The 26108-nt window shown below is 41.2% G+C and overlaps 1 protein-coding gene across 1 annotated transcript in view; it reads right to left on the reverse strand.

Annotated features, from left to right (window-relative positions):
• LOC125484268 overlaps window positions 1-19156 on the reverse strand; it is a 110329-nt gene extending 91173 nt beyond the window's left edge. Inside the window, exon 1 of the mRNA XM_048602304.1 lies at window positions 18990-19156. Coding sequence (XP_048458261.1) covers window positions 18990-19089 — 100 coding nt within the window. The 5' untranslated portion in view covers window positions 19090-19156. The remainder of the gene's footprint in view (window positions 1-18989) is intronic.
• Window positions 19157-26108: the final 6952 nt, after the last annotated feature.

A 26108-nucleotide genomic window follows, 5' to 3' on the forward strand; every position in this document is an offset into this window, starting at 1 on the left:
TGACCATCCTCCTATGTGTCAGGAACGACACCAACCACCGGAGATTTTGCCCCCGAACCTATTGATTCTAGTTTTGCTAGGGCTCCTTGATGCCATACTTGGTCAATGTAGCCTTGATGTCAAGGGCTGTGACTCTCATCTCACTTCTGGAATTCAGCTCTTTTGTCCATGTTTGAACCAAGGCTGTAATGAGGTCAGGAGCTGGGTGACCCTGAAGAAACCCAGAGTGGACATCACTGAGCAGGTTATTGCTGAGCAGGTGCTACTTGATAGCATTGTTGATGACACCTTCCATCACTTTACTGATGATTGAGAGTCGACTGATGGGGCAGTAATTGGCCGGGTTAGATCTGTCCTGCTTATTATGTACAGGATATACTTGGGCATTTTTCCACATTGATGGGTAGATACCAGTGTTGTAAATGTACTGGAACAGCTTGGTTACAGGAGTGGTAAGTTCTGGAGCACAAGTCTTTAGTGCTATTGCCAGAATGTTGTCAGGGCCAGTAGCCTTTGCAGTATGCAGTGCCTCCAATTGTTTCTTAATATCACAGAGAATAAATTGATATGGCTGAAGGCTGATATCTGTAATGCTGGGGACCACTGGAGAAGGCTGTGATGGATCATCCACTCAGCACTTCTGGCTGAAGATTGCCACAAAAGCTTCAGCCTTATCTTTTACACTGATGTGCTGAGCTCTTCCATCATTGATCATGGGGATATTTGTGGAGCCTCCTCCTCTGGTGAGTTGTTTAATAGTTCACCACCATTCAGGACTCGATGTGGCAGGGCTGCAGAGCTTACATCTGATCCATTGGTTGTGGGATCGCTTATCTCAGTCTATCACTTGCTACATATGTTGTTTGACATGTAAATAGTCCTGTTTGGTGGCTTCACTGGGTTGACCATTCATCTTCAGATATGCCTGGTGCTGCTCCTGGCATGCCCTCCTTCCATCTCTACTGAACCAGGGTTGATCCCCTGGCTTGGTGGTAATGGTTGAGTGGGGGACATGCCAGGCTATGAGGTTACAGATTGTGCTGAAGTACAATTCTGCTGCTGTTGATGGCCCACAGCACTTCATCGATGACCAGTCTTGAGTTGCTAGATCTGTTCAAAATCTGTCCCATTTAGCACGGTGATAGTGCCACACAACACAGGGGAGGTTATTCTCAATTAGAAGTGCTATTTCGTCTCCACAAGGACTGTGCAGTGGTCATTTTTACCAATACTCTCATGGACAGATGCATCTGCATCTGGCAGATTGGTAAGGATAAGGTCAAGTATGTTTTTTCCCTCTTGCTGGTTCCCTCATCACCTGCCACAGACCCAGTCTTGCAGCTATATCCTTTAGGATCCGACCAGCTCGATCTGTAGTACTGCTGCCGAGTCACTGTTGGTGGTGAACATTGAAATCCCTCACTCAGACAACATTTTGTGCCCTTGCCATCCTCAGTGCTTCCTCTAAGTGTTGCTCAACACGAAGGAGTGCTGATTTATCAGCAGAGCGTGAATTGTACGTGGTAATCAGCAGGAGTTTTCCTTGTCCCTGTTCAACCTGTAGTCACGAGACTTCATGTGGTCCAGAGTCAATGTTGAGGACTCCTAGAGCAACACCCTCCCAACTGTATACCACTGTGCCGCCACCTCTGCCGGGTCTGTCCTGCTGGTGGGAGCAGGATATATCCAGGGATGGTGATGGTGGTGTCTAGGACATTGTCTGTAAGGTATGATTCTGTGAGTATGACTATGTCAGGCTGTTGCTTGACTAGTCTGTGAGACAGCTCTCCCAATTTTGGCACTAGCCCCCAGATGTTAGTGAGGAGGACTCTGTAGGGTTGACAGGGCTGTTTCTGCCATTGTCTTTTCTGGTGCCTATGTCGATGACAGGTGATCTGTCCAGTTGCATTTCTTTGAGACTTTATAGCGATTGGTACAACTGAATGGCATGCTAAGCCATTTCAGAGGGCAATCGAGAGTCAACCACATTGCTGTGGGTCTGGAGTCACATGTAGGCCAGACCAGGTGAGGATTTCCTTCCCTGAAGGGACATTAGTGAGCCAGATGGGTTTTTCCAACAATCGACAATGATTTCATGCTCATCAGTAGATTTTTAATTCCAGATTTATATTTACTGAATTCAAATTCCACCATCTGCTGTGGCAGGATTTGAACCCAGGTCCCCAGAATATTAGCTAAATTTCTGGATTAATAATCTTATGATAATACCACTAGGCCATCACCTACCCTTACTACTGGCTCTCCCTCATCATCTCTCATAGTTGAATCTTTGAAGAATTTGAGTAGATTTGTCAAGTATGGATTTCCCTTTCATAAATCCATGCTGACTCTGACCAATCCTGCCACTGTTTTCCAAATGCTCATCTTTCTTTTATGGAGTCTAGCATTTTTTCCACTACCAAGGTTGACTGGTCTGTAATTCCCAATTTTGCCTCTGCTTCCCCTTCTTAAATAGAGAGTTTACATTAGCAACCCTTTATTCTGTAGGAAGTGTTTCAGAGCCTAGAAAATTTTAAAAGATGACCATCAATACACCTACAATTTCTAGGACCACTTCTTTAAGTAGTCCAGGATGTAGATTATCAGTGCCTAAGGATTTAATTGACCTTTAATCCCATCAATTTCTGAATCACTATTCCCTTACTAATACTGATTTCCTCCAGTTCCTCCTTCTCATTAAAGCCTGTGTTCCCCAACAATTTTTAGTATGTTATTTGTGCCCTCCTTTATGAACACAAAACTGAGGCTGAGATAGACAATGTTTTATCAGTAAGAGAGTCAAGGATTCTGGGGAAGAAGTAGGAAAGCATTGTCAATGGTTATCTGATCAGCCATAACCTCAGACAGACCAGACTCAATGGGCCGAATGGCCTTCTTCTACTCCTACATGGTATTGTCTTAACCTGTAAACCACTTATCCATAGTTTCATTATTGCCTCCACACTTTAACGGTCCTTGATTTGACAGCAATAGTTAGGCTTTGAACAAGTAATCACAGGTGAGATTCACAAGATCAGAAGATAAAAACAGACAAGCAAACAAAAGTAGCCAACTGACTAAACATTGTAGCCCTAAGCATGGGAGTGGTTTCAGGAAAGAGATATCAATAAAGATTTGGTTTAAGACCCAACTGGAATAAACCTGTACAAATACATTTATGAAAGGATCATCGACATATTTGGTCTCAGCAAAACAGTAAGCAAACTCTTATTAGATTGTCTGAAGAGGAGTCCTGAAGGATACAAGAACAGAAAGACAGGATAAGATGCAGCAGTATATTACCTTCAGAATCCAGTTCAGATTACAAAAATAGAAGAAGAGATAATTACTGAAGACAGCATCACTGACTCCTCCTCCATGTAATCATTGGCAACACCGCAAAAATTGGTTTCACAAGAAACCACAAATCAACACAACTAAAGGCAAATGACTCACACTGAAGGAAAATAACACTGAGGGCCCTCCTGTGGAAAAGTGACAGTGGTAGAACAGATCTGATGAAGAGACACCAAATTCAAACATTAACTGTGCTTTCTTCCCACAGGCTAGCTGTAAGAAGACAGAGGGTGGTGGTTGATGGGAAATGTTCATCCTGGAGTTCAGTTACTAGTGGTGTACCTCAAGGATCTGTTTTGGGGCCACTGCTGTTTGTCATTTTTATCAATGACCTGGATAAGGGCGTAGAAGGATGGGTTAGTAAATTTGCGGATGACACCAAAGTCGGTGGAGTTATGGATAGTGCGGAAGGATGTTGCAGGTTACAGAGGGACATAGATAAGCCGCAGAGCTGGACTGAGAGGTGCCAAATGGAGTTTAATGCGGAAAAGTGTGAGGTGATTCACTTTGGAAGGAGTAACAGGAATTCAGAGTACTGGGCTAATGGTAAGATTCTTGGTAGTGTGGATGAGCAGAGAGATCTCGGTGTCCATGCGCATAGATCACTGAAAGTTGCCACCCAGGTTGATAGCATTGTTAAGAAGGCGTATGGTATGTTAGGTTTTATTGGTAGAGGGATTGAGTTTCGGAGCATGAGGTCATGTAGCAGCTGTACAAAACTCTGGTGCGGCCGCACTTGGAGTATTGCGTATAGTTCTGGTCACCACATTATAGGAAGGATGTGGAAGCATTGGAAAGGGTGCAGAGGAGATTTACCAGGATGTTGCCTGGTATGGAGGGAAGGTCTTATGAGGAAAGGCTGAGGGACTTGAGGCTGTTTTCGTTAGAGAGAAGAAGGTAAAAGGTGACTTAATAGAGACATACAAGATGATCAGAGGATTAGATAGGGTGGACAGTGGGAGCCTTTTTCCTCGGATGGTGATGGCTAGCACGAGGGGACATAGCTTTAAATTGAGGGGTGATAGATATAGGACAGATGTCAGAGGTAGGTTCTTTACTCAGAGAGTAGTAAGGGCATGGAATGCCCTGCCTGCAAAAGTAGTAGACTCGCCAACTTTAAGGACATTTAAATGGTCATTGGATAAACATATGGATGATAATGGAATAGTTTAGGTTAGACGGGCTTCAGATTGGTTTCACAGGCCGGCGCAACATCGAGGGCCGAAGGGCCTGTACTGCGCTGTAATGTTCTATGTTCTATGTTCTATGTTCTAGATGCTCCCACACATGCTGAGTTTCTCCAGCAACTTCTGTTTTTGTTTTACAACATATTTATTCTTATTTTTGGCAAAATATGTACATACGAATATAAAAATTCGGAGCAAAAATAGAGCATTTGGTCCCTTGAGGCTGCTCCATCATTCAATAAAATCATGGTTGATTGCTTCATTTATTTCCAGCTCCAAACTCCTAGCTACCCGTGATAACTTTGATTCCCTTGCCAAATGGAAAACTATCTACACCTGTCTTAAAAATTTCCAGTGATCCTGTCTTCATTGCCTTCTGAAGCGGAGTTCCAAAGTCATACAACCCTTCAAGAAAAACAAATCTCTTCATCTGTGTGAAAAGGTGACACCTAATTTTAAGTGGACTAAATGGACTCATCTACTGGAAGACTTATCTGAGATGAATCATTCTTTTCATGTCAACTTTGCACTTCAATTAAGCTTGGATCTCACTCTTTTAATGTCCAATGAACACAAACTCAGCCTGTTCAATACTTCCTAGTAAGACAGCCTGCTCATTCCAGATAACAACCTGGTGTTTAAAGTTAGGACCTGGTCAGATAATAGTCATCTGGACTCAAGCTCTTTGCTTTGGACACAATGTCAATCTCCCTCACTGTATTAGCCCCGAACAGCTGTGACATTCCTTTTGCTTTCGATGCTTTAATGGTTTCCTCTAGCACGGTGCCACGTCAGTTAGCTCATCCTGCAGCTATCACTCTCATCCAACAAGCTGAAAACCCCTCAAACCCTGTTGGACAATTACAAAGACCAATGATCCTTTCCTCCTGCCTTTTGGGTCTGCTTACCTGCTTCAACTGCCATCATAGTTTCCTGCCCCGGATCACTGACTAACTCAGAACATCTTGTCATAAGGGATTTTTAGGTTATATTTTCCTTTCCTGATGTACCATAGTGTCTGCAGCTTTGTCTCTAGCTCACTAACTCCAAACTGAAGCTCCTGCAGCCTCAAACACTCACTACAGATGTATTTACCATGGGTCACACCAGTATCCAGACATTCCCATTTGGTGCAGTTGCAGTACATTGTCTGACCCATCATCTTTTTGTTCATAAAGAATCGAAATAAATTAATTTATAATTAATAAACCCTACACCTCCCAAATGGTTTTAGCACTGCAAATAGACATTGCAAAATTAAGATTTAACATTCTAATAGGTGAGTGGTTAAGGGATAAAATTTCTTTATGTTTTCTTCAATATCAGTAACTTCTTAGTCCCCTTCGCCTAGAGTCTTTTAATTAAGTAACCCAAATACACATCAACCAATTATATGTCCTTTTCCTTGCAATGTTACCTTTTATTTGTCTCCAAACATGTTTGCGGGAGAATGCCTTCCCATGCAGGTTTGCATGTCACCTCCCATGCAGGTTTGAACCTCCACTCTGCTACAGGCTGACAAAGGTAGAGAAAGAAAAGGAAAGGGATATCTTCCTCCCCTAACCCTAATCCCAACCCTCCTCACCTACCTCCCTTATTCACCAAACATGCTGATATACACTCTGCTATGCTGCACTTCAAGACAAAATTTCAAGATGTCAACCTTAACTACTTCTTTTAATTCCGTGGCTCCATTTATTAGCCTACACAAGTTGAGTATGGTACCACAATTTTAACTAAATGTTTGCAATTAACACATTAAAAAATAAGAAATGGTTGCAAACTTTAAACTCATGAGCAGCCTGTAAAAAGAAAATCATATTTTCCAGATGTCAGTTGAGATCCTGATTCAGAAATACAACATAAACAATGTCTTAAATAGGTGGGGTGTTACCACTTTAGTAACAGGCACAAGCAGAAAAAATATCCCTTTAACTGATGAGATTGGTAACATCTCCAGACTACATCACCAACCATGGACCTTCCCACCACTATATCTTCACCAACACAGCTATATTCTTTTAAAATGGGCATGATGTGGAACCACTGTGAACCACCAAACATCAGGTATATTTGGATTTTCTTCCCCCACTTGGAAATACATCATTCATTCAGCTTCATTATTCTGTCTTTGGCACTTTAATAGATCCATAGCTTTTCTCCATATCGGTGGTGAGTTTCCTTTAAGTGTGACAGTTTCCTTTCAATCAATTTTATTCTGACTCCTTTCAGAATACTTAGAGTTATGAGAGATGGATGACATTGATCAAATGTTCATTGATGCAAAACAATAGATTCCAACTCAACAAAATATAAAGCATCATTGCAATGAATCCTGTAATCCTGAGATTGTCTTTCAAATGGTACTGGACAAATCTTTTTTGAAGACCTTCCGGATGCAATCAATGCATGTGAGATGCTGGAAATATCTTATTACTTAAATACCTCATGCGATTTCCTGTAGAAGTACACAGATCAAGTATTTTTTCTGAGTCTAACTGGACTTACAGCTGGGTGGGTGGTAATGAATGTGATGGACCCATTCACCATAATGTTGGTCAAAGACAATGTCACAAATGAAGACATGAAGAAAGGAATATTCATTGTGTCATAAAATTATCTTCTGATGGGAAGCACCTGTTATAAAAATATAGAGTTCGCAATGTTCTATGCAGAAAATAAACTTTTCCAGTACAAAATGTATTTACTTTATTTCTGGTGTAAGAATGCTTGCTGGGATACCATCAAAAATAAATTACAATTAATATAAGTTTAGGCAAACAGAGCCTTAACTAATAATCAAGCAGTTTATCAGAATTTACCTCTTTACTGACACATCGCCTGGGGGAAAATTTGACAACACTTCTCTCAATATACCAGTTGGATATTTTTAGAGCAGTTGTGCCTTTGAATCAATTTCTTTCTCAAAATCAGTGGCTCAAATCAAGAGACGTTCTGCATTAATGAACAGCAGTTCACTGCAACAGATTACTCAACTGCTGCAGAATCGGTCCTCCCTTTTGGATCAATGGAGCTCAGACCACAAGTATAGCCTCAAAAAGATGTGGATTTTATTAATTTCAAAAGTAATTTATTATCACTGATCTTCAAACTATCTTCAAAGAACATTTATACACAAATGAAAGCATTAGAATCAATATTTTTATGACAGCTATTCACATGTCTCTTAAAACTCCAGTTTAATCAGGTCCCTTGGTCATGGTAAAGAGATTACTTCCTTCATGACCTCAGACTCAATGTCATACAAGAAAAATACTTTTGCTAAACTCATATCTTGTGCTATATTTCACAATATTCTTTTCCTTCCCACTGACAGAACTATTTATGGAAATAATGTTTAGTTAGCTAAATCCATGAATTGGAGAATAGATTCATAAAACAAACAGAAATCTATTATAATCAGTGGAATACCTTCAACTTACACCTTGGTAAGATGTCAGGGTCTTTTAGGCCCCTAGTAATAGTTAAGCACCCTATGACAGGATGGCCCTTCCACATTTGGCATCCAATTCCACTTTCAATTTTAGCTCTATGGAAGATGATTTTTTTCATGAACAGGAATGCACTGATAAGGAATTCTTTATTGGTCATAGATGAGAGAAAGTTAAACAATATGGAATTGATAAAAGCAAGGGGTAAAAGCAAACTGCCACACCTATATCAATTAGACTGAATTACAAGTGACATGGGGAATGGACCCTATGTGATCATTATGGACTTTCAGATTTTCTGAATGTGGTCTGGACATAGGCACCTGGATGATAATGCTAAAAATACCATTTGTTGTGGTCACGTCACCAATATAAAAATTTCCTAGACCTAGGAACTCCTATACCCGTCATACTATAAATGTACCAGTTAAAATTAGCAAGCTTCATGTGGTTCTTAGCCAGTTACAAGGCATGAAACTGATTCTTACCTGTACCATTTACTCAGTCGAGGATACTGTTAGAACAGCACCTCACCTGTGTTGCAAATTGAATTAATTAATATATGCCATGCTCTAGATTTGCTCCAGGCTGTATGTCATGTTGTTATATAGGCAATGCCAGGGTTAGCTTCTGTTACCAAGTCTGTGATCGAATAGATACCAATACTGACTCAAAAGCATTTGCAAATACTTATCGTTCACAGTAAAGATACTTTATTGAACCCCATATTTCCACAAATCAACCATTGAGTACAATATGCACCCCCTCTGCTCCCACTTACAACAGGAATCAGTGTATCCTACAGCATATATAATCAGCTCATCCATATTTATCCCCATTATTTCTGGTCAGGTTTCCAACTAGATCTACCTAACTCAATTTTTAAAAAAGAATTAATCAATAAATTATTGTTTATTGTTTCCTTTAAATATCAGCAAAACAAAACAGCATTGTGTCACTAAGTATAGCGAAGACAAAGTGAATGCTTGTAATTTTGATGAGTAGGGAAATATAGTGTCGTGAGGAAGGAGGTACAGTCTAAATAACCATTTTAATTTCCATGTTGGAATTGAGTAAAAATTAGTAATATGGATAGTCGGTGTGTATTTTATCTTACCTTTAAATTTTAAGTAATATTTATTACTATTAGAGTGTTAAGTACAATAAGAGTAAGCAGTATTAGTGTTATGACCAGATGAGGAGAAATTCGCTCTTTTTAACATAACCCCTACCCCTGTCGTTTTAAACAAATATTTTTATTTACTTACAGCACACAGCTGTATCACATGGCAATAAAAACATCAAAATTATAGATCCCCTATATGTACCCATTCTCCAACCAGTATGCAGTTCTGAATCTGATGGGGGTGATGCTTCAACTGGGAAGAGCAACCAGGGACAGGACCTTGGCACCATGGATGGTTAAGCTGTACAGGGCAGTACAAGGAATACTGAAGACCAGAGAGTGATAGGTGACTCAATACTTATTGTTTTTTCTGCAGTCACAGATCAGTATCCAGGATAGTGTGCTATCCTAGACAACAAGGTGCAGGGCTGGATGAACACAGCAGGCCAAGCAGCATCATAGGAGCAGAGAGGCTGACGTTTCGGGCCTAGACCCTTCATCAGAAAAGCCCTCCCAGTTTCCATTGTCACAGAGCAACTGCAACCATCCTGGGGGTGGTGGTTAGGGTGACATGAGTGAATGAATAATTTATCGTCACACATATCTCAGGAAATACAATATAAAGTGTTCTGCCACCACAATCTGGCACATTTTGAGGTATAAAAGAATAAAAAGAAAGTACTTAAATAGAGTCCATTCTCATTGGCTAGGGTCCTGGACATGGCTCCAGCACTCATGCAAAGTCTCTGCAAGGTCCCTGCTCCGTGCTGATGGAGCCAGGAGTCCCCGCTCCGCCAACACTGCAGCCAATGCCCTGCCACCAATTGCAGGAGTCCATGCATTGTACCTACGAAACCGGGAGTCCCCACCCCAGTCATTGCCAATACCACTCCGGCCTCCACACGACATCAGGAAGATGAAGAAAAGAAAAAGAAAAAAGACAAAAAAGAAAGAGAGAAAAAGCACACAGCTGACCTGGATCAGACGAGCTCAGGATTCCGCACTCTACCTACCTTGCTGGTGCCACCATCTTGCAAAGGGGAAGGGAGAGGAGGGCGAAGTTAGAGAAGTCAGAATCCACATTGTGGACAAAGGCATAGGCAGAAACAGTGATGTGGTCCTTCAGTCAGAATTTAGGAAACTAGAAAGCAAATTAGCAAGCAGGACCTCAAAAAGCAGTCTTCTTCAGATTATTCCCAGTGCCATGCACAAGTGTGTGCTAGAAAATGGGAGTTAAGCAGCTGGCAGAATGGAAACGGAAGGCTCTGCAGGAGATGACACCTGTAGATTTGGGTCTAAACAGAGTTGGGACTGAATTCCTGATGAGGCATTTTGACAAATGTAAAGCTATTGGTGAGGATGTAAACTAACTTGGCAGGAATATACGAACCATAAGACAATGTCTGGGTAAAGTGCTGAAATGCACAAAGTACTGGGAGAAATAGAAAACACCAGAAAAAGGAATAGTAAGTAAATGGGTGGAGTCAGAGAAAGGCACAAAGAAATATAGTCTAAATCAAGGTTACTGAGCATGTATGTGAATGCAAAGATGGAGGTATAAATGGAAATACGATGTCACGACTTTAACAGATAGTGCTATAGGAAGGGTATTATTAAATTGGAGAGGGTTTGGAAAAGTTTTACAAGGATTTTACTGGACTGGAAGGTTTGAGTTATAAGGAGAGGCTGGATAGGCTGGGACTTTTTTTTCACTGGAGTGTAGGAGGTTAAGGGGTGACCTTATAGAGCTTTATAGATAAAGTGAATAGCAATGGTCTTTTCCCTAGGGTGGGAGAGTTCAAAACTAGAAAGCATAGGTTTAAGGTATGAGGGGAAATATTTAAAAGGGACCTGAGGGGCAACTTTATCACACAGACAGTGGTTCGTGTGTGGAATGAACTGTCAGAGGAAGTGGTAGATGCAGTTACAACCATTAAAGACATTTGGACAGGTACATGAATAGGAAGGGTGTAGAGGGATATAGACCAAATGCAGGCAAGTGGGACTAGTTTTAGTTTGGAAAACTTGGTCTGCATAGACAAGTTGGACTGAAGGGTCTTTTCCGTGCTGTATAACTCTATGACCTCATCCAAACTGGGTAGGACCTGAAGTTTAAATTTCCTGGAGACTAGCATTATTATGGTGATAGCAGCTTCAAAGAAATTTCTCAATATTCCAAGCATCGTATCACTACTGTGCACAGTATTTTACAGCATTTCATTTATTGACAATATCTGATCCAGTATTTTGTCCTGTATTTGGACAAAGTGGGTGTCAGCAGTAGCAGCCTCAACTGAGGCCATTCTCCTGTAATTTAGATAACATAAACAGCTATAAAGAAGGATAAATAAAAGTGCACGCGTAGGGTACATTTCATATGAACTTCCAGCCAATGAACTACTTATGAAATGCACTCATGAAGTGTGTCAGCAAGCATAGCAGTCAATTAGCATTCAGCAAGGTCCCACACTTAGCAAGAAAGAGGGTTAGCGGTTGATCAGTTTCAATGCGGTTGCTTTAATAGTAAATGTTGACCAAGACATGTGAACATTCCCCTGCTCTGAATAGCATTTCAGGACCTTTCATATTGTCCTGAATCTTCTGGGAGTAGATATGAAAGTGGAATTGAGACCACAACTAGATCAGATATGATCTTATTAAATGTCAATGCAGGCTGGAAGGGACTGAATAACCAGCTCCTGAGCCTAATTTGTAAATTTGTATGTTCATTTGAATAAAAACAAAGCAGAAGGACTTTCTGAGGAAGGGTCACCAGACCCGAAATGTTAGCTCTTTTTTCCTTCACAGATGCTGCCAGACCTGCTGAGCTTTTCCAGAAACTTTGTTTTTGTTCCTGATTTACAGCATCCGCAGTTCTTTTGGTTTTTATTTTGTTCATTTGAATAGTTGGATAAGGCCCTGACTTTGTGTCTCCTCATAAAGATGACACCTCAGCAATGTAAGATTCACTTAAAAATAAAGCGCAATGCTGCATTGTGTTCTCAAGTAATGCAACACAACCTCAGGAGGTGTGGTATTCTCCACACCAGCAAAAGGTAAAAGTACTTAGCCTGCCAGATAAATTGTTTCAATCAAAAGTAAGCCACCACAGGCAATCAATTTTCTGGCTGAGTCCTCTCTCCCTAGCGCCACTTTGTGCAGGTCAGCAATATGTTTTCAAGTAGCTGACCCAGACGGAACCCAGCCAAAAATGAAAGTCATGAAGCAAGAATACATTGTATATACAGAACTATTTATCTGATGTTTTACTTTGTTAAAAGCACTTTTATAAGTAGCCGTTGTTGATTTTTGATGCTGCTGTGTAATATAAAACGCAACAGATAGCAGACTGCAAGGAAGCAAGACCGATAAAAATTTCTATGCAACATAAAATCTTCAGCTCACATCATGAAATAGTTTTTTTTTCCTGCTTGTGGTTCACCCAGTTTCTATCTTTTTAGCTGCACAAGCAATAAAGTTTCACAGAATTGTTTTGGAGGCACTTCTAAAATATTATATGAAAAGATTTTATTTGAATCTACTGCTGGTGGAAATTTTTAAATTATTTAACCTTCTGTTATAAGAAGTTTGGAGTTGTGTACTTATTTGCTAGTATATCCTTTTCCACAAGACGTCGAACCAATCTTGCTAGCTCAGAAGGGCAAAAACAGGTCCCATCACGTTATTTAGAAGAGGAACAGGTGGCGGTGGTTAGGGAAGAAGAGAGAAGGTAGAGCTATCTGTGGTGTCCAGGCCAATATTTATCACTTACAATCAATACTTTTAAAACAGATTGCTCAGATTTTGCAGTCAGCAGTGAATCAATAATGCTCACTACCAACCTTGACTAAAGCTGCCTACAAACCTGTAGCACATATTTTCAGCTTCAGACATCAGTTTGAATCTGCCACCAAGGTAAGGTCATCTCCTTTATTCTAGAGAGTGACACCAGCAAGGAAAATAAGCACAAATCACGCTGGAGTATTCTCAAACAAAATAATCAGGCGCTAAAATAATCACTTGTAATAAAAAACTGTTATGACAGCAAAATAAATTGCCAGGTCATTCATTTGGCTTCAAGGTAGAATCAGAAGTATTTATTTAAAAAGTGGATTTTACTGTAACAGAAATTTTAAACTCTACAAGTATAACATTATTCTTTCATCAAGGTGAGAATGTATTATCAACTTTGTCCACTGTTAAAAATCCAGTTGCACTACATTCAGTAAGATGCAACTATTTCCAAGGGTTTACAGGAGAGTCAAAAATGTAAAAGGCAAGCTCTCATTAGTTCAGTGAATTCCACTCAATTTCAGTCTCTGATCAGTTCAATTAGCATCCAGGAATGTGGAATTCCTAATAGCAACTACTGAATGCTCAGAAAAGCAAATGATTGTGGATACTGGAGTTCTGAACTAAAACAGAAAATGCTGGAAAAACTCAGCAAGTCTGGTGGTATCTGTGGAGTGAGAAACAGAGTTAACATCGAGTTCCATTATTGCTCCTTTATTTGGACTGGAAATGTTTTCATTATGGATTTTCATGTTTAGCTGTGAATGTTCCAATTCCACAGATTGCTGTCAATTTGAGAAGTAAATACTGTAATTTGTTGTCACTATTACCATCGCAAAACTTGGGATCCTATCCATTACAAACCCATCAACTCCCTCAGCTACCTCGATTATACATCCTCATGCCCTGCCTCCTGTAAGGACGCCATCCCATTCTCCCAGTTTCTCCATCTCCATCGCATCTGTTCTGACAATGCCACCTTCCACATTTTCCTCAACTGAGGATTCCCCTCTACCATGATCAAAATGACACTTAGCTGTATTTGCCCTGTCTCCCTCATTACTTCCCTTCTCTCCCACAACAATGATAAGATCCCCCTGCTCCTCATTTACCACCCTACCAGCCTCCCCATCCAAAGGATTGTAGGCCGCTGTTTCTGTCACATCCAACAGGATGCCACGATCAGACATATATTCCCCTCCCCTCCCTTGTCAGCATTCCACATGGACCATTCCTTCTGGGATACTTGGTCCTCTCCTTCTCTATTCCCAACATGCCCCACACTCCCACGGCACCTTCCCAAGCAATTGCAGAATGAGTAACACCTGCCCATTTACATCCTCCCTCCTCACTATCCAAGGCCCCAGAGACACCTTCCAGGTGAAGCAGCAGTTTATCCACGCTTCATTCAATCTAGTCTTCTGTATTTGCTGTTCACAATATGGTCTCCATTGGGGAGACAAAACACAGGCTGGCTGATCACTTTGTAGAACACCTACATTCTGACCCTGAGTTTCCAGTTGTCTACAACTTCAACACACCACTGTGCTCCCTCAACAACATTTCTACCTCCTGCCTGCTGCAGTGTTCCAGTGAGCCGCAGCACAAGCTCGAAGAACAATGTTTCATTTTTCTGCTTGGGGACCTTGCAGCCTCTGAGACTGAACATTGAGTACCTTAGAGCTGGATTCCATTCTTCCGTGTTTTCACTCATCCCACACCTGCTCCTGTTATGATATGATTTGCTTTTAGCACAGTCACACATTCTCACTTGCCCCTAGATCCATTATCACATCATATGGGGTGCTTTCAGTACAGCTCACCCATTCTGTCTCTGGCTCTTCACTCTAATTACCACTTACACAGTTTTTCTTCTATCCCAGCCTGCTACCTAGAACTTCCTTGTCTATCTACCCCTTTCATCTTTCTCTCTCTCTCTCTCTGGGATCCATCTGCACTTCTCCCCTTACCGAACAGTCTCACCTTTAGAATAAATACCACTTTTGCCTGGCGACTAACAATTTCTGACGAAGTCACCAGACTCGAAAGCTTAACTCTGCTTTCTCTGCACAGGTGCTGCCAGACCTGCTGAGTTTCTCCAGCAAGTTCTGCTTGGTTGAGATTTCCAGCATCTGCAGTTCTTTTGTTTCAGAGGCGACGCTGTCAGCTTGGAGAAATGCTTCGATTTTCTACTGTGAGCCGGCGTAATTAGATGTGAACTGATTCACTCGGCTGAACTGCGGAGGCGTAAATTTGTTGACGGCCTGTCTCTATTAAACACTGCGGTTGATTGTGACCGCGCGAAAGATGCAGACTCTAAACCAACTTTGGTCTTTCACGCCTTCAATTTTTGATTTGCACTAATGTCTCCGTGAAATTTCTTCCCTCTCGCCGATCCGAGCCGAGACCTCAGCAAGTGGACACGACCTTTTACACCGAACATCAGGACCTTATTTCAACATGAGGGGGACACCACGTTACATCTGAGCGTGATCTTCTCAAGCAAAAATATGTTTCCGGCCAACACGTTGGATGTTTCCTCCAGTACCTTGGCCAATTCTCCCCAAGATGATTGAGGGACACTGTGGTCAATTGTAGCCAAGCAGGCGGAAACTTACCAAGTCAGTACTAAGCGAAGATCGAACCTGGGACCATGAGGGTCTGTGCGGCTCAATTCTCCTGAACAGCCTGAAGTCCACAAAGAGATTGTATTACAGGTAATTGGAGCTACATTAAACACCCGAGATTCATTAAAGAGTGCCTATAGCCGCAACTAAAGTATCTGGCACCAGTATCTAGTAACTTCAAAGTGAAATGATGGCTTTTCTATTAAAAAAAATAGCGAAATGTTACGCGTTACACTATACAGTTCCAAAGAAGTCTAAGTAGATTCGAAACTTTAGCTCCTTTTCTCTCTCCACGATACTTTATGATACCTGCAGAATATTGGTTATATCCCAGTCGCAAGATACTCATCAAAGAACATCATTACGGAGAAACAGGCCATTCGATCCATCAAATTCTACTAATGTTTTGACTTGAATCCAATATCAATCCATCGCTCATTTCCTGTGTGTTTTACTTGATTTAATCCAACTATTAACAGTTTTTTTAAAATTAGCTAGAACTCTTCTCGGGAATTATATGTTCTAATTGAAGGTTTTATTTCGAAATTTAATTTTAATTCATTGAGATTTTATTTGTGCGGTTTTTGTTCCTCTTTATATCAAGCTAATCGATGGAAATGATTAATCAGTATTTATTTTAACGAAACACTTCTTAATCTTGAAGATCATTATCTGGTCCTTTTTCTGTCCCGTCTTTCTACCTGTAACCTTCTTAGGCCTACAGGATTTATTGTCCTATCTGTAATCTCCCATCCCCGGTAGCATGACAGTCAATCTGCAGTGAAGTAACATGTGGAAAAGTACTGTGACTAGAATAAATTCTGTTCTGAATAGATGCTACCAGATTGCTGTACGAGGTTTAAACTCAAGACTGATCGTTCTTATAGGGCAATAGGACTGCTTCAAATGCTTAAGTGTCCCAGAATTGCAACACTTTGTAATGAAGATCAGTCTTGTGTCTCCAATTCACATGTTAAAATAGCCAGTTTCTCGAGGTTAGAGATTATTGTGTACCAACTCCCAATGAAACATCTATATGCCGTACCATTGTTGCTGCAATTTAGAATAAAGCATTGCAGTAAAGAACAACGAAGCAGTATTATGAATCACGCTGTCCTTTACAGTGACTCGATTGTGAAGAAACAGAAAAAGTCATCACAGCCATTTATCCCAGAATAAAAAAAAGGCCTGACTGGGTAGGATGTTCACATATTGGATATTTACTGGTACTGGCCGGGAACAGTGAGAATACGATTGTTGGTCACAGCCATGGAATTTTAAATTGGAAGCTTCACAAGTAAACTCTACATTGCAAGACAGAACATAAAATAAGTGACTTCTTTTCAAACAAGAGAATGAGGAAAAAGATACTGTGCTCAGTGGGGTGAGGCAAGCGAGTGCATTCAAAGACTGAAAACCTGAAGGAATTTGATCATGATTTTGATCAGTCTGTTCCGCGGGAAAACAATCACTTAATGTTACAACTCCAATACACTGTCGGTAGAGTGGAAGAATTCAAGTTCTCATTTCTAAGCATTCATGACAGAATAAGACCTGAAATAGTTTGTCCCTAACAAAAAAAAAGTCTTCCCAGAGCCTCAGAAGATGGAAAACAATGATTTTAAATTTAACATTACATTTTGTAAACTTGTGGAACAGATTGCAATTAAGTATGATACTCTGCTGTAGGATGTCACAAAAGCAGATGCATTCACGAAAAAAAAGAGCTGTGGGCTGAGTGTTATGCAGGAAGGAAAATGCAAAAGGTATGTACACGTTATATATCATTCAGAACAATGAATGACCTTTTCCATGTTGCTGCCTTTGTAACCTTTGATGAGCATTCATTTTGTACATGTTTTGTTTCAATTAAATGTTTAGTTCACTATTGAAGCAATGGAATGTGAGTTACATTTTTTGTTACCACATAATCTGTACGCCCGACACGTGTTGCATAAACAACATTGCAGCCTTGCCTTAGTCATGCCGTATGACAGACTGGAAAGTTTTTAAATCATGGGACTGAATATCCCATTAACTGTTCTACCGGAAGGGTTGTGTGATGATCAATTTTATATACAAGTCCATTCAGCATAATTGCATTCTTGACAAAATAAAGTGCAGTTTTATGTATTTTAGTTTGGTCGGCGCCTTAAGAGTCATGTATACTTAGAGGTTGTTCTTTCAGCTATTTTAATTTAAATAGTGTTAGTGCACATAATACTTAAGCAAGAAATTTTAATCTGTTCTCCAACTAATACTTGAGAAATCACTATATTGCATTTTTTTTAGAAGAAAACTTAAGTATTTCCTACGGGGCTTGTTATGATGCTGTTGTCTCAATTTACATAATTAAGAGGTCTCAGTCTCACGTTCCGACTTGTTCTGCTTGTCATGAAATGTATCCAGTATATACATTACTTCAATTCTAAAAACTATACTCTTACACATGTTCTTTGCTCAAAATGTAATGTCTTCTATTTCTGTGCCTGGGTTAAAAGAATGACATTCAGTTTTACAGTACTGTGTGAAATTTACCCGTAACTATGGCCTTCAGAATAAATGCAGCATTTCACGCACCAGGCAATATGACATGCACTCTTTTACGCATGAGAAACCTTTTTCACGCACCATTCGTCCTTGCAGTATTCATGAGTTAATGGCGTTTCACACTTAAAGCGGGGGGGGGGGGGGGAAACAGTCAACCCAAGCAGACAATTAGCAGGCGGCAGCTTCCGTGTAAACCGTGCGTTCAGTACAAAAGGACCATGCTGATGTGAAATAATAAGTGTAATTTTATTGCTTAAGCGATCACATGAAGGAGCGGGCAGATGAACAAATTACTACAAATCATTACCTCTGGCCAGCCTACAGCACATTGCCAGCTCACGCAACGCTCCGACAGATGGCCAAAAACATCCTCAGCATTTGACAAAGTGGGCACCTTCCCCCAGCCAAATTGTTTCGTCTAACAGAGAAAAAAGTAGCACAGTCTCTTCAGGTGCCCGCCCCCAGCCCCAAAGATTAAAACGTCTTTTGCCGATGATAAAAATACGCACAAAAGGTACACAGAAATCATTATTGACTCGGTATAAAACTAACGGCATCTGGCGAAAATCGAAAGCGAGCTGTTAGACGAATGATGTGTGAAATGGCATTTCATGGGGTTGTGCCTGAGCTACGCAGCCTCACGGACCTTAAGTCGAGTGACAGAGACATTTTGTCGCCCACTACTGACCACAAAGTGCCAGCAATCCCCTGATCACCCATGAAGATTCGTAGGGACATTAATTAATAGTCACTTTTGGAGAGAGTGAGACTCTCAGTTCTGCATGCATTCGATCAACCCAAATAACCATTAAGCAGACCCGCTGTGTGTTATTGCATTAATATGGTCCAAAAGGGCGCACACAGAAACATAAGATAGTAGTCGGATTGTTAAACCTACCGGCCGTTGTCCGGGTCCCCGGCCGAGCTCCTTGTCCTCTGGGCCGGCCGCAGTCGCTCCTCCTGCGCACTGGTGGAACTCGGTGCCCCTTGCAACTCATGATACGCTCCGTGTTTAAATCCCCAGCTAATCAGACATTTCCTGACTCTGGTTTTAGCTGCAAGGGGTGGGAAATCTCCTGGGGCTGCTCTCAAGGGATAGATCCGATGCTCATTTTGGGTCCAGCGTTTCTGTGAAAGCGCCACCCTCTGCTCTGTAACATGCTGTTGGAATCCTTTCCAAAGTCTTCTTGCAGCCACTTCCTGGAGCTAGCCTTTCGGTCCTGTTCGAAACACGAGTGTTTTTTTTTAATTTAAGTGATGAGTTCGAAGGAACACATCAATCTCAAACCCTCGATCTCAGGAACAACACCCACCAGACCAGTGACGAAGGCATCCAAAAATATGACAGTCAAAAGGGATTTCCCAAAGAAAGGGCTCACCCTGAAACCAAGAGGCCATCCCTTTCACCAACCCACCCCTCCCCCTTCCTCCCAACTTCAAACAGCCCTCAGCGCTGCCTGGTCGCCTTCAGTTACTCTTCCAAAGGTGCACAGTAATTGTTAAAGTGGGTTTCCTTTCCTTCCGTTGCAAGCGCGCAAACATGATCCGGTAGTAACAAACAGACCGAATGTCAGCTGTTTCCACATAAACCCGGACAGATACAGTGGTATAAACGTGTAGAGAAAGACCGTGTGTCCATCTGCTGTAGGGCAAAAACAAACCTCGTAATCAAACACCTCCAGCCATCGCCAGCTTAGGTTTCAGCTTTAGTTTGTGCTTCTTTCGTTTGGTCTAATTTAATTTGAAGGGGTTAATGTAACCTGGTTATTTCTATACGTTTCCGGGATAAATTTAGACCAAAGTCGAAATAATCTGGTTTGGAAGTCGCTAGTTTGAAATACATCTTTCACAATTTAGCGGTCGCTCATTAGGTCGAGCAAACTGTTGGTTAGTTTGCAGAGTTATTTCAAACTGAGTTTATCGAGTTGGCGCTGTTTTCCGTCATTTGTAAAACACGCAATGGCTAAACAGAAAGATGTAAGCTACACCAAAGTGCGACTTCATTCGTATATTCAGTGCGCAGAACAACTTACTTAACTCTACACTAACCAAATTCATTTAAAATTCTTTGCTTTTGTGCAAGGTACTTCCTTAGCTTATCCAGTCATCACGGACTTTACCCTGTATTATTTCCTGAAAAATATATTACAACTCGTATAGGAGAACCAAAGCTGACAGAAGTTAATAAGGAGGGTAAAAGTAATTAAATTAAGTGAGTTGGTGGGATCTCAGAGACTCACCGAGTTGATATGGGATCTAAACAACACGCGTCAACCTTGATCACTAGCCGCTCAATTTGCCAGTTCCGGGGTAATCCGCGCTAAGCAGCAGTCCAGGACAATGAAAAAGTGGAGAGTGGGAAGGTGAGGTTGTTAACCTGCGAGTTGGTCAGCCTGGTTGTCTCCATCCCTGAGCTGCAGAGCGTGAACAAATTCGCCTCGCCGTTCGGTGTCAGATTCCGCCGGTGAGATCACATGATGACTGTAGATTTTCCGTCAGGATCTCCACCTGCCCCGCAACAGCCGTGAAACAGCTCCAACTGCTAGTCCGCACCGGCTAGACGCGCCCTCAAACAAATCAGCTCTCTCCCAAAATAAAACACCCCATCAGGATCTTGAACGCCTTCAACTCAGATCTTCGAGTGCAAATCTCTCCAAAAATTCCCCACACAGAACCTCTTCAGCACATGAATGTCCCTGTACCTCCAGCCATACCATACAAATGAGAATCACATTTCCATTGCTCCAGAAGCCGGGCAATCTTTCCACCGAGGTCATCCTCTCTGTGCAAAATCCATACATAGCAGGGACTCTAAAAGAACCGGCCAGCCATTTATACTGCACCTAACCAGGCTTCCATCTCAAGTCTGATTATTTTGCTACAAAACATGATCCTCTGCTTAACCAGTATCTGGTACCTCGTGCTTCAAGGGTAGAACTAACAGATAAATTATTCCGAACCGGGACAGCCTCTGTCCAATATCCTGAACCCAAGCACTTCCAAGAGTTCAGGCCAACCTCGTACATTAACCCGATCCAACCAGCAAGAGTGCGAATCGTCCAGGAAACGATATGTAATGCGTATCTTGGCTATATTCATTCATTTCAAAGTCTAGGCCAGAAATCGTTAAGTGTTTAGATTCACAACCCAATAAGCCAATTATACGACACGTAGGTTTACCTCTTTGCTGTCTCCCCGGACGGAACACAGACAGATCCCGGTCAGCTATCAACACTGATCCCAATTAGCCATTTATTCAGGAATCGTGAATTCATTGCCTGTGCTACTAGAAACTAACTTCGGGGCTGAACAATATATGAATATATAATTCTTGTCCCTAAACTGTGTTTATCATTGCAGACTGCTCCATCAGATCTCCGAAACACCCTATCCAACTTCAAACCAATTCCAAATGTTCAGAAACAGGCAGTCCCGCCACCTAAAACTGCTTCGCCTGTTTAATCAAATATGCTCCTCAATATGGAGCAGAATCCATTTAGAACTAGCATAAATAATTATAATTAAGACGCTGATATTTGTAGGCCTTTGTTTTATAATTGCTGGAAGACTATTTTGTGGAGGAAAAGAATTCAAACCTCAGACGATTTTATTTGGGTTGAAGTCAGTTAACTGAATGACCTACGGAACTCGGAGCTCCTGTATCCTATGTCCATTCAGAAGCCAGACTTGCTCCTGGTAGACCAATCTTATCTACCTATCCCACCATCTACAACATGATGACTCATTAATTAAAGAGATACTATTGTCTTTGGTTCTGTGGTGTAAACATGGCACCGAGTCGAAGTCAAACCCAGTTATAAGGAAAACAAAGAGGCAATTCGCCGCATTCCGACCTGCAAAAAAACAGTGGAAGGTCCAAGTCAAGAGGTGAGTACCTGATCGACGCTACCGTTCATGTCTAGTTCTGGGAGTGTGTTGTTAGAGGTGCTGCACTTGGGAATAAGGCGTTTAAACTAAACATGACTGAAGAACCCATAACAGAATTCCTCCAATAAAATTCAAACTAATCATTTCGCTCGGTTGTAGGGCGAGATCCGGTGCGCAAATTAATTGCTGCGTGTCTGTAAATCAAAGGCCACCACAGAAACATTGCCTGTCATATGCTCAGCGCTGTCCCTGTAAGGACAATCCGTAAGGCTTGTTCTCATAGTTCTTTAAATACACAAGTCAATAATTTTCAATCCAAAAATATTTAGATCCCTAATTTTATGAAATGTCAAAAAGCGAATGAAGAATAACTTCCAAGAATTGCAGGAATTATTGTTTTCATTTCACAAGCGGGGCTTAATTCATTTCGGCTCAATGCTTCAGTCCTGTGGGGATTGTAGAATTACTCATTTCGAAAGTTAATGCCCACATTTTTTTTAATATTGAAGATAATTTGTTAAACCGCCCAAGAAAGAATACTCAAGGTAAACGTCTTCCTTTGAGCAAGGAACAAAAACAAAGTTGCTGGAAAAGCTCAGCAGGTCTGGCAGCATCTGTGAAGGAGAAAAAACATGGTTAACGTTTCGGGTCCGGTGACCTTTCCTCAGAACTGAGCAATCCGGGTCCAGTGCAGAGTGGACTCGCAATGCTGCCGTTTATTTGGACTATCGGGACGCTTTTGATAAACGTGTTGATTATACATGCCCCTTACATCAATTACCATCTGGTGAATTACTGAATAGAAAAAGGATACTGGCTGGGGGAAGAACAACAAAAAAGGAATCCGTTTTTATGGTTTTAATCCCACTGTTACTTCTTTCCTATGAAATTAATGCCCGAAGGTTTGAGAACTCATTTAATACTTCCATATTTCAGCTGGACAATGTTAGGATGCATAATTGCGTGACCCTAAAGCTAATCGGACCGAAAGCAAAAATATACTGGTCTCGTCTAGCCCCGCGACTTCCGATTAACTCCACATTTTGCCAACAATCATACAAAAATAACTAAAATTATTGCAAGGACATTTTCTCTCCCAGGCTGGCGTCTACTTCTCTGAGGAGGGCTGACGCTGAGTTTTCAAACATCTCGGGTCACCCAAATCCAACTGACACCGTTATTCACATTGTGTTTTGCACAGTATCTCCGCTCTTAAACGATGTAAACGCCTGATCTACTGGTTAACTGACGAACAATAAATCTAGATGTTCCCAGCCACAGTAACGTAACCTGCCCCACAAACTTAGGGAAATATCTGGCATTTCAAACAAATCGAACGAAACTTTCCCGGCTGGGAAGGAAAATCGGTCGCTTGTTATAAATTTATTCATAACTGTATCTTGAACATTGAATCACTGTAGAGAGATCAAACCCGCCTGAAGGGGCTGTTTCACATCGGCTTTAAGAGAACCGAAAGGGTTTTCCAATCTGGAGTCCACGGCATGGAGAAAGGGAGAGGGATAAGTGAGGCCACAACGTGGAGATCTGGTAGCGGCAAGGTGGGAAACCGCACAGCAACCGGGGAACGATGGAAACCGTAAATCCCGTGCAGTAAATATCTTTGGAATAATCCGGACAGTTTCAGGAAATTGATTTCCCTCTTCACCAAAGCTGTAGCAGACAAGGACATTTTGAAATAAAGGATGATGAAAGTCGCGATTTAATATTTCCAATAACAATTTTCTTTTGGAAAGGTGAAAACATCTCCTGCCTTAAAGCACCCGGAACCTGCTGGGTTTGTCGAAATGACTAGACAATGCAGAAAGAAAGCACTAACTAATTCTAACGTACCCTTGACCCCTCCAACCGCACTAAAGAAAACTTTTAAGTGTCTTGGCTCTCCAGCATCAAGGAACTACAGGCAGTCCTTCTTATGCTTATATTTTGGGAGGGCAGGTAGTGTTTGAAAACAACAAAATCAATCATTCAGGAGTACACCAGTTAAGGCAAGAAGTAAGGGTATACTTGCCTCCAGGGTCTTTGCTTGCCTGGTCTGATGACCATACACTCACCCCTGTAGGCCTCCTCCACAGGGAGTTTAGAGCAAGATTTAACCAGCCAGTAGGGTGCAGCTTTCCAGAGTCCTAACAAATTGCCCGCTGCTTGTCGAAGTAAGACCATTTTTGCTTTGTGAAGTTCTCTAGAGCTAACCTAGAACAATCGAAGCTCCTTGTGACAAGGTCTACACCCTTACGTTCCATTAAGTTCCTGGTGAGTCAGGCTGACTGGTTGAACACCAATGAAACCCCAAAAGCATCACATATTTACCTTGCTCAAGTAATAGGTTGCTAAATTTGCCAAAGAGGTGTGACTGGCTCCAAATCTCTAACACCTAGGTATGCCACTTTATTTCAAAATGTCCTTGCCTGCTACAGCTTTGGTGAAGAGGGGAATCAATTGTTGGTCATTAGAAACAAACAGTCCTGGATCTGACTGCTACATCGATAGTCATAGAGTCATACAGTGCAGAAACAGACCCTTTAGTCCAACTCATCCATGCTAACCTGATATCCCAGTCTGACCTAGCCCCATTTGCCAGCATTTGGCCCGTATCCTTCTAAACCATTCCTATTCATATACCCACCCAGATGCCTTTTAAATGTTGTAATTATACCCACCTCCACCACCATCTGTGTGAAAACATTATCCCTCAGGTTCTTTTTAAATCTTTCCCCTCTCACTTTAAATCTATGTCTTCTAGATTTGGACTCCCCCAGCCTAGGAAAAAGACCTGGCTATTCACCCTATCCATGCCCCTCATGACTTTATGAACTTTTCTAAGGTCACCTCTCAGCCTGCGACAGCAAGAAATAATAGAAGCCCTTCATAATCAACATGGCAAACAGTATAAGTTGTCATAAAATCTATTGCCACGAATCTTCTGACTACAGAAAGGACAAAACACATTCCCTTGGGAGTGTTGGTTCTTCCAATATTGAGCTGTATAATCAACCCAATAAATGGAAATACATGCCCTAGAGATATAATCTTGTTTATTTTCCATTTCCAGGCTTCAATTGATGTTTCATTGTCTTAATCTTGTCTCACAGCTTCTCCATCAGCTGTTGGAGCTACTTGCTGCCACCGACATGGTAGGGCACATGCAGGATGGCTTATGCTATGCTAAGAATCATGATATCCCAGATATGCAACTTCAATGTCAAATATTCAGACATACAAATGGCTTAAACCACATTTTCATGTAAGAGCCTTTGATAAAGATGAACGTGAACAGACTCCTTCCAGAACACTCATTTTGAGATCATTACAGTTAGGTATCCTGCCTCCTCCAATCACCTTTTCCCCATATAATGCACCTTTAATTCCTGCCCTCAGGTATTCAATGAAAAGCCTTATTTTAACTCAAGAGTTCTGAATTATGAAGGACAACTATTTGGATATGCCCTTAGAAAATATGGTATCCTGCAGCACAGAAGCTGGTCACTTGGTCCCTTATGCCTGCACTGGCTTCCAGAGCAACTCAATTGATCGCACTCCCCTTCTCTTTCCCATTAACATTTCATGATTTTCAATTTGTACTTCAAATTTCACCTCCCTGCAGGACTTCAGCATCATTGGCTAGTTTATCCTGTTTGAATTTTAAGACCCTGGATGTTTTGAAATGGGTATTTCACTATTGTTGTATTAGTGAATGAATCTTAAATGAGAACAGCCAAATTTGTAAATATAAACATCTTGAAACATTTATAAATTAATGGGAACATGGGTGAATATCCTGGGAAGAGCCCAGACTCATTTATGGCAGTAACATGACCACTATCTTGGCAAAAAATAGCTGAACCAATGTAAGCAGTAAGACAATTTTAAACATGAGTATGCTCAAAACCACTTATGCTCTTACGCATATGCAATACTGGGCACATTTTCAAAGCTTTTCATTTCAAAAAATATTTACTGTGCTAAATAACTGACTACAGTAGTAAATGGTTTAATATAGTTTTTAAAACTAATTTGCAGCAATTTTAAATCAGGCTCCCCACAGCTGAACTACTTAACATTCTTAAAATGCCTATCTTTATCATAAACCAATTATTGTCGTATTTATACA

The sequence above is a fragment of the Rhincodon typus genome, chromosome 10 (assembly GCF_021869965.1).
Source record: "Rhincodon typus isolate 14 chromosome 10, sRhiTyp1.1, whole genome shotgun sequence".
In the NCBI taxonomy this organism is placed as follows: Eukaryota; Metazoa; Chordata; class Chondrichthyes; order Orectolobiformes; family Rhincodontidae; genus Rhincodon; species Rhincodon typus.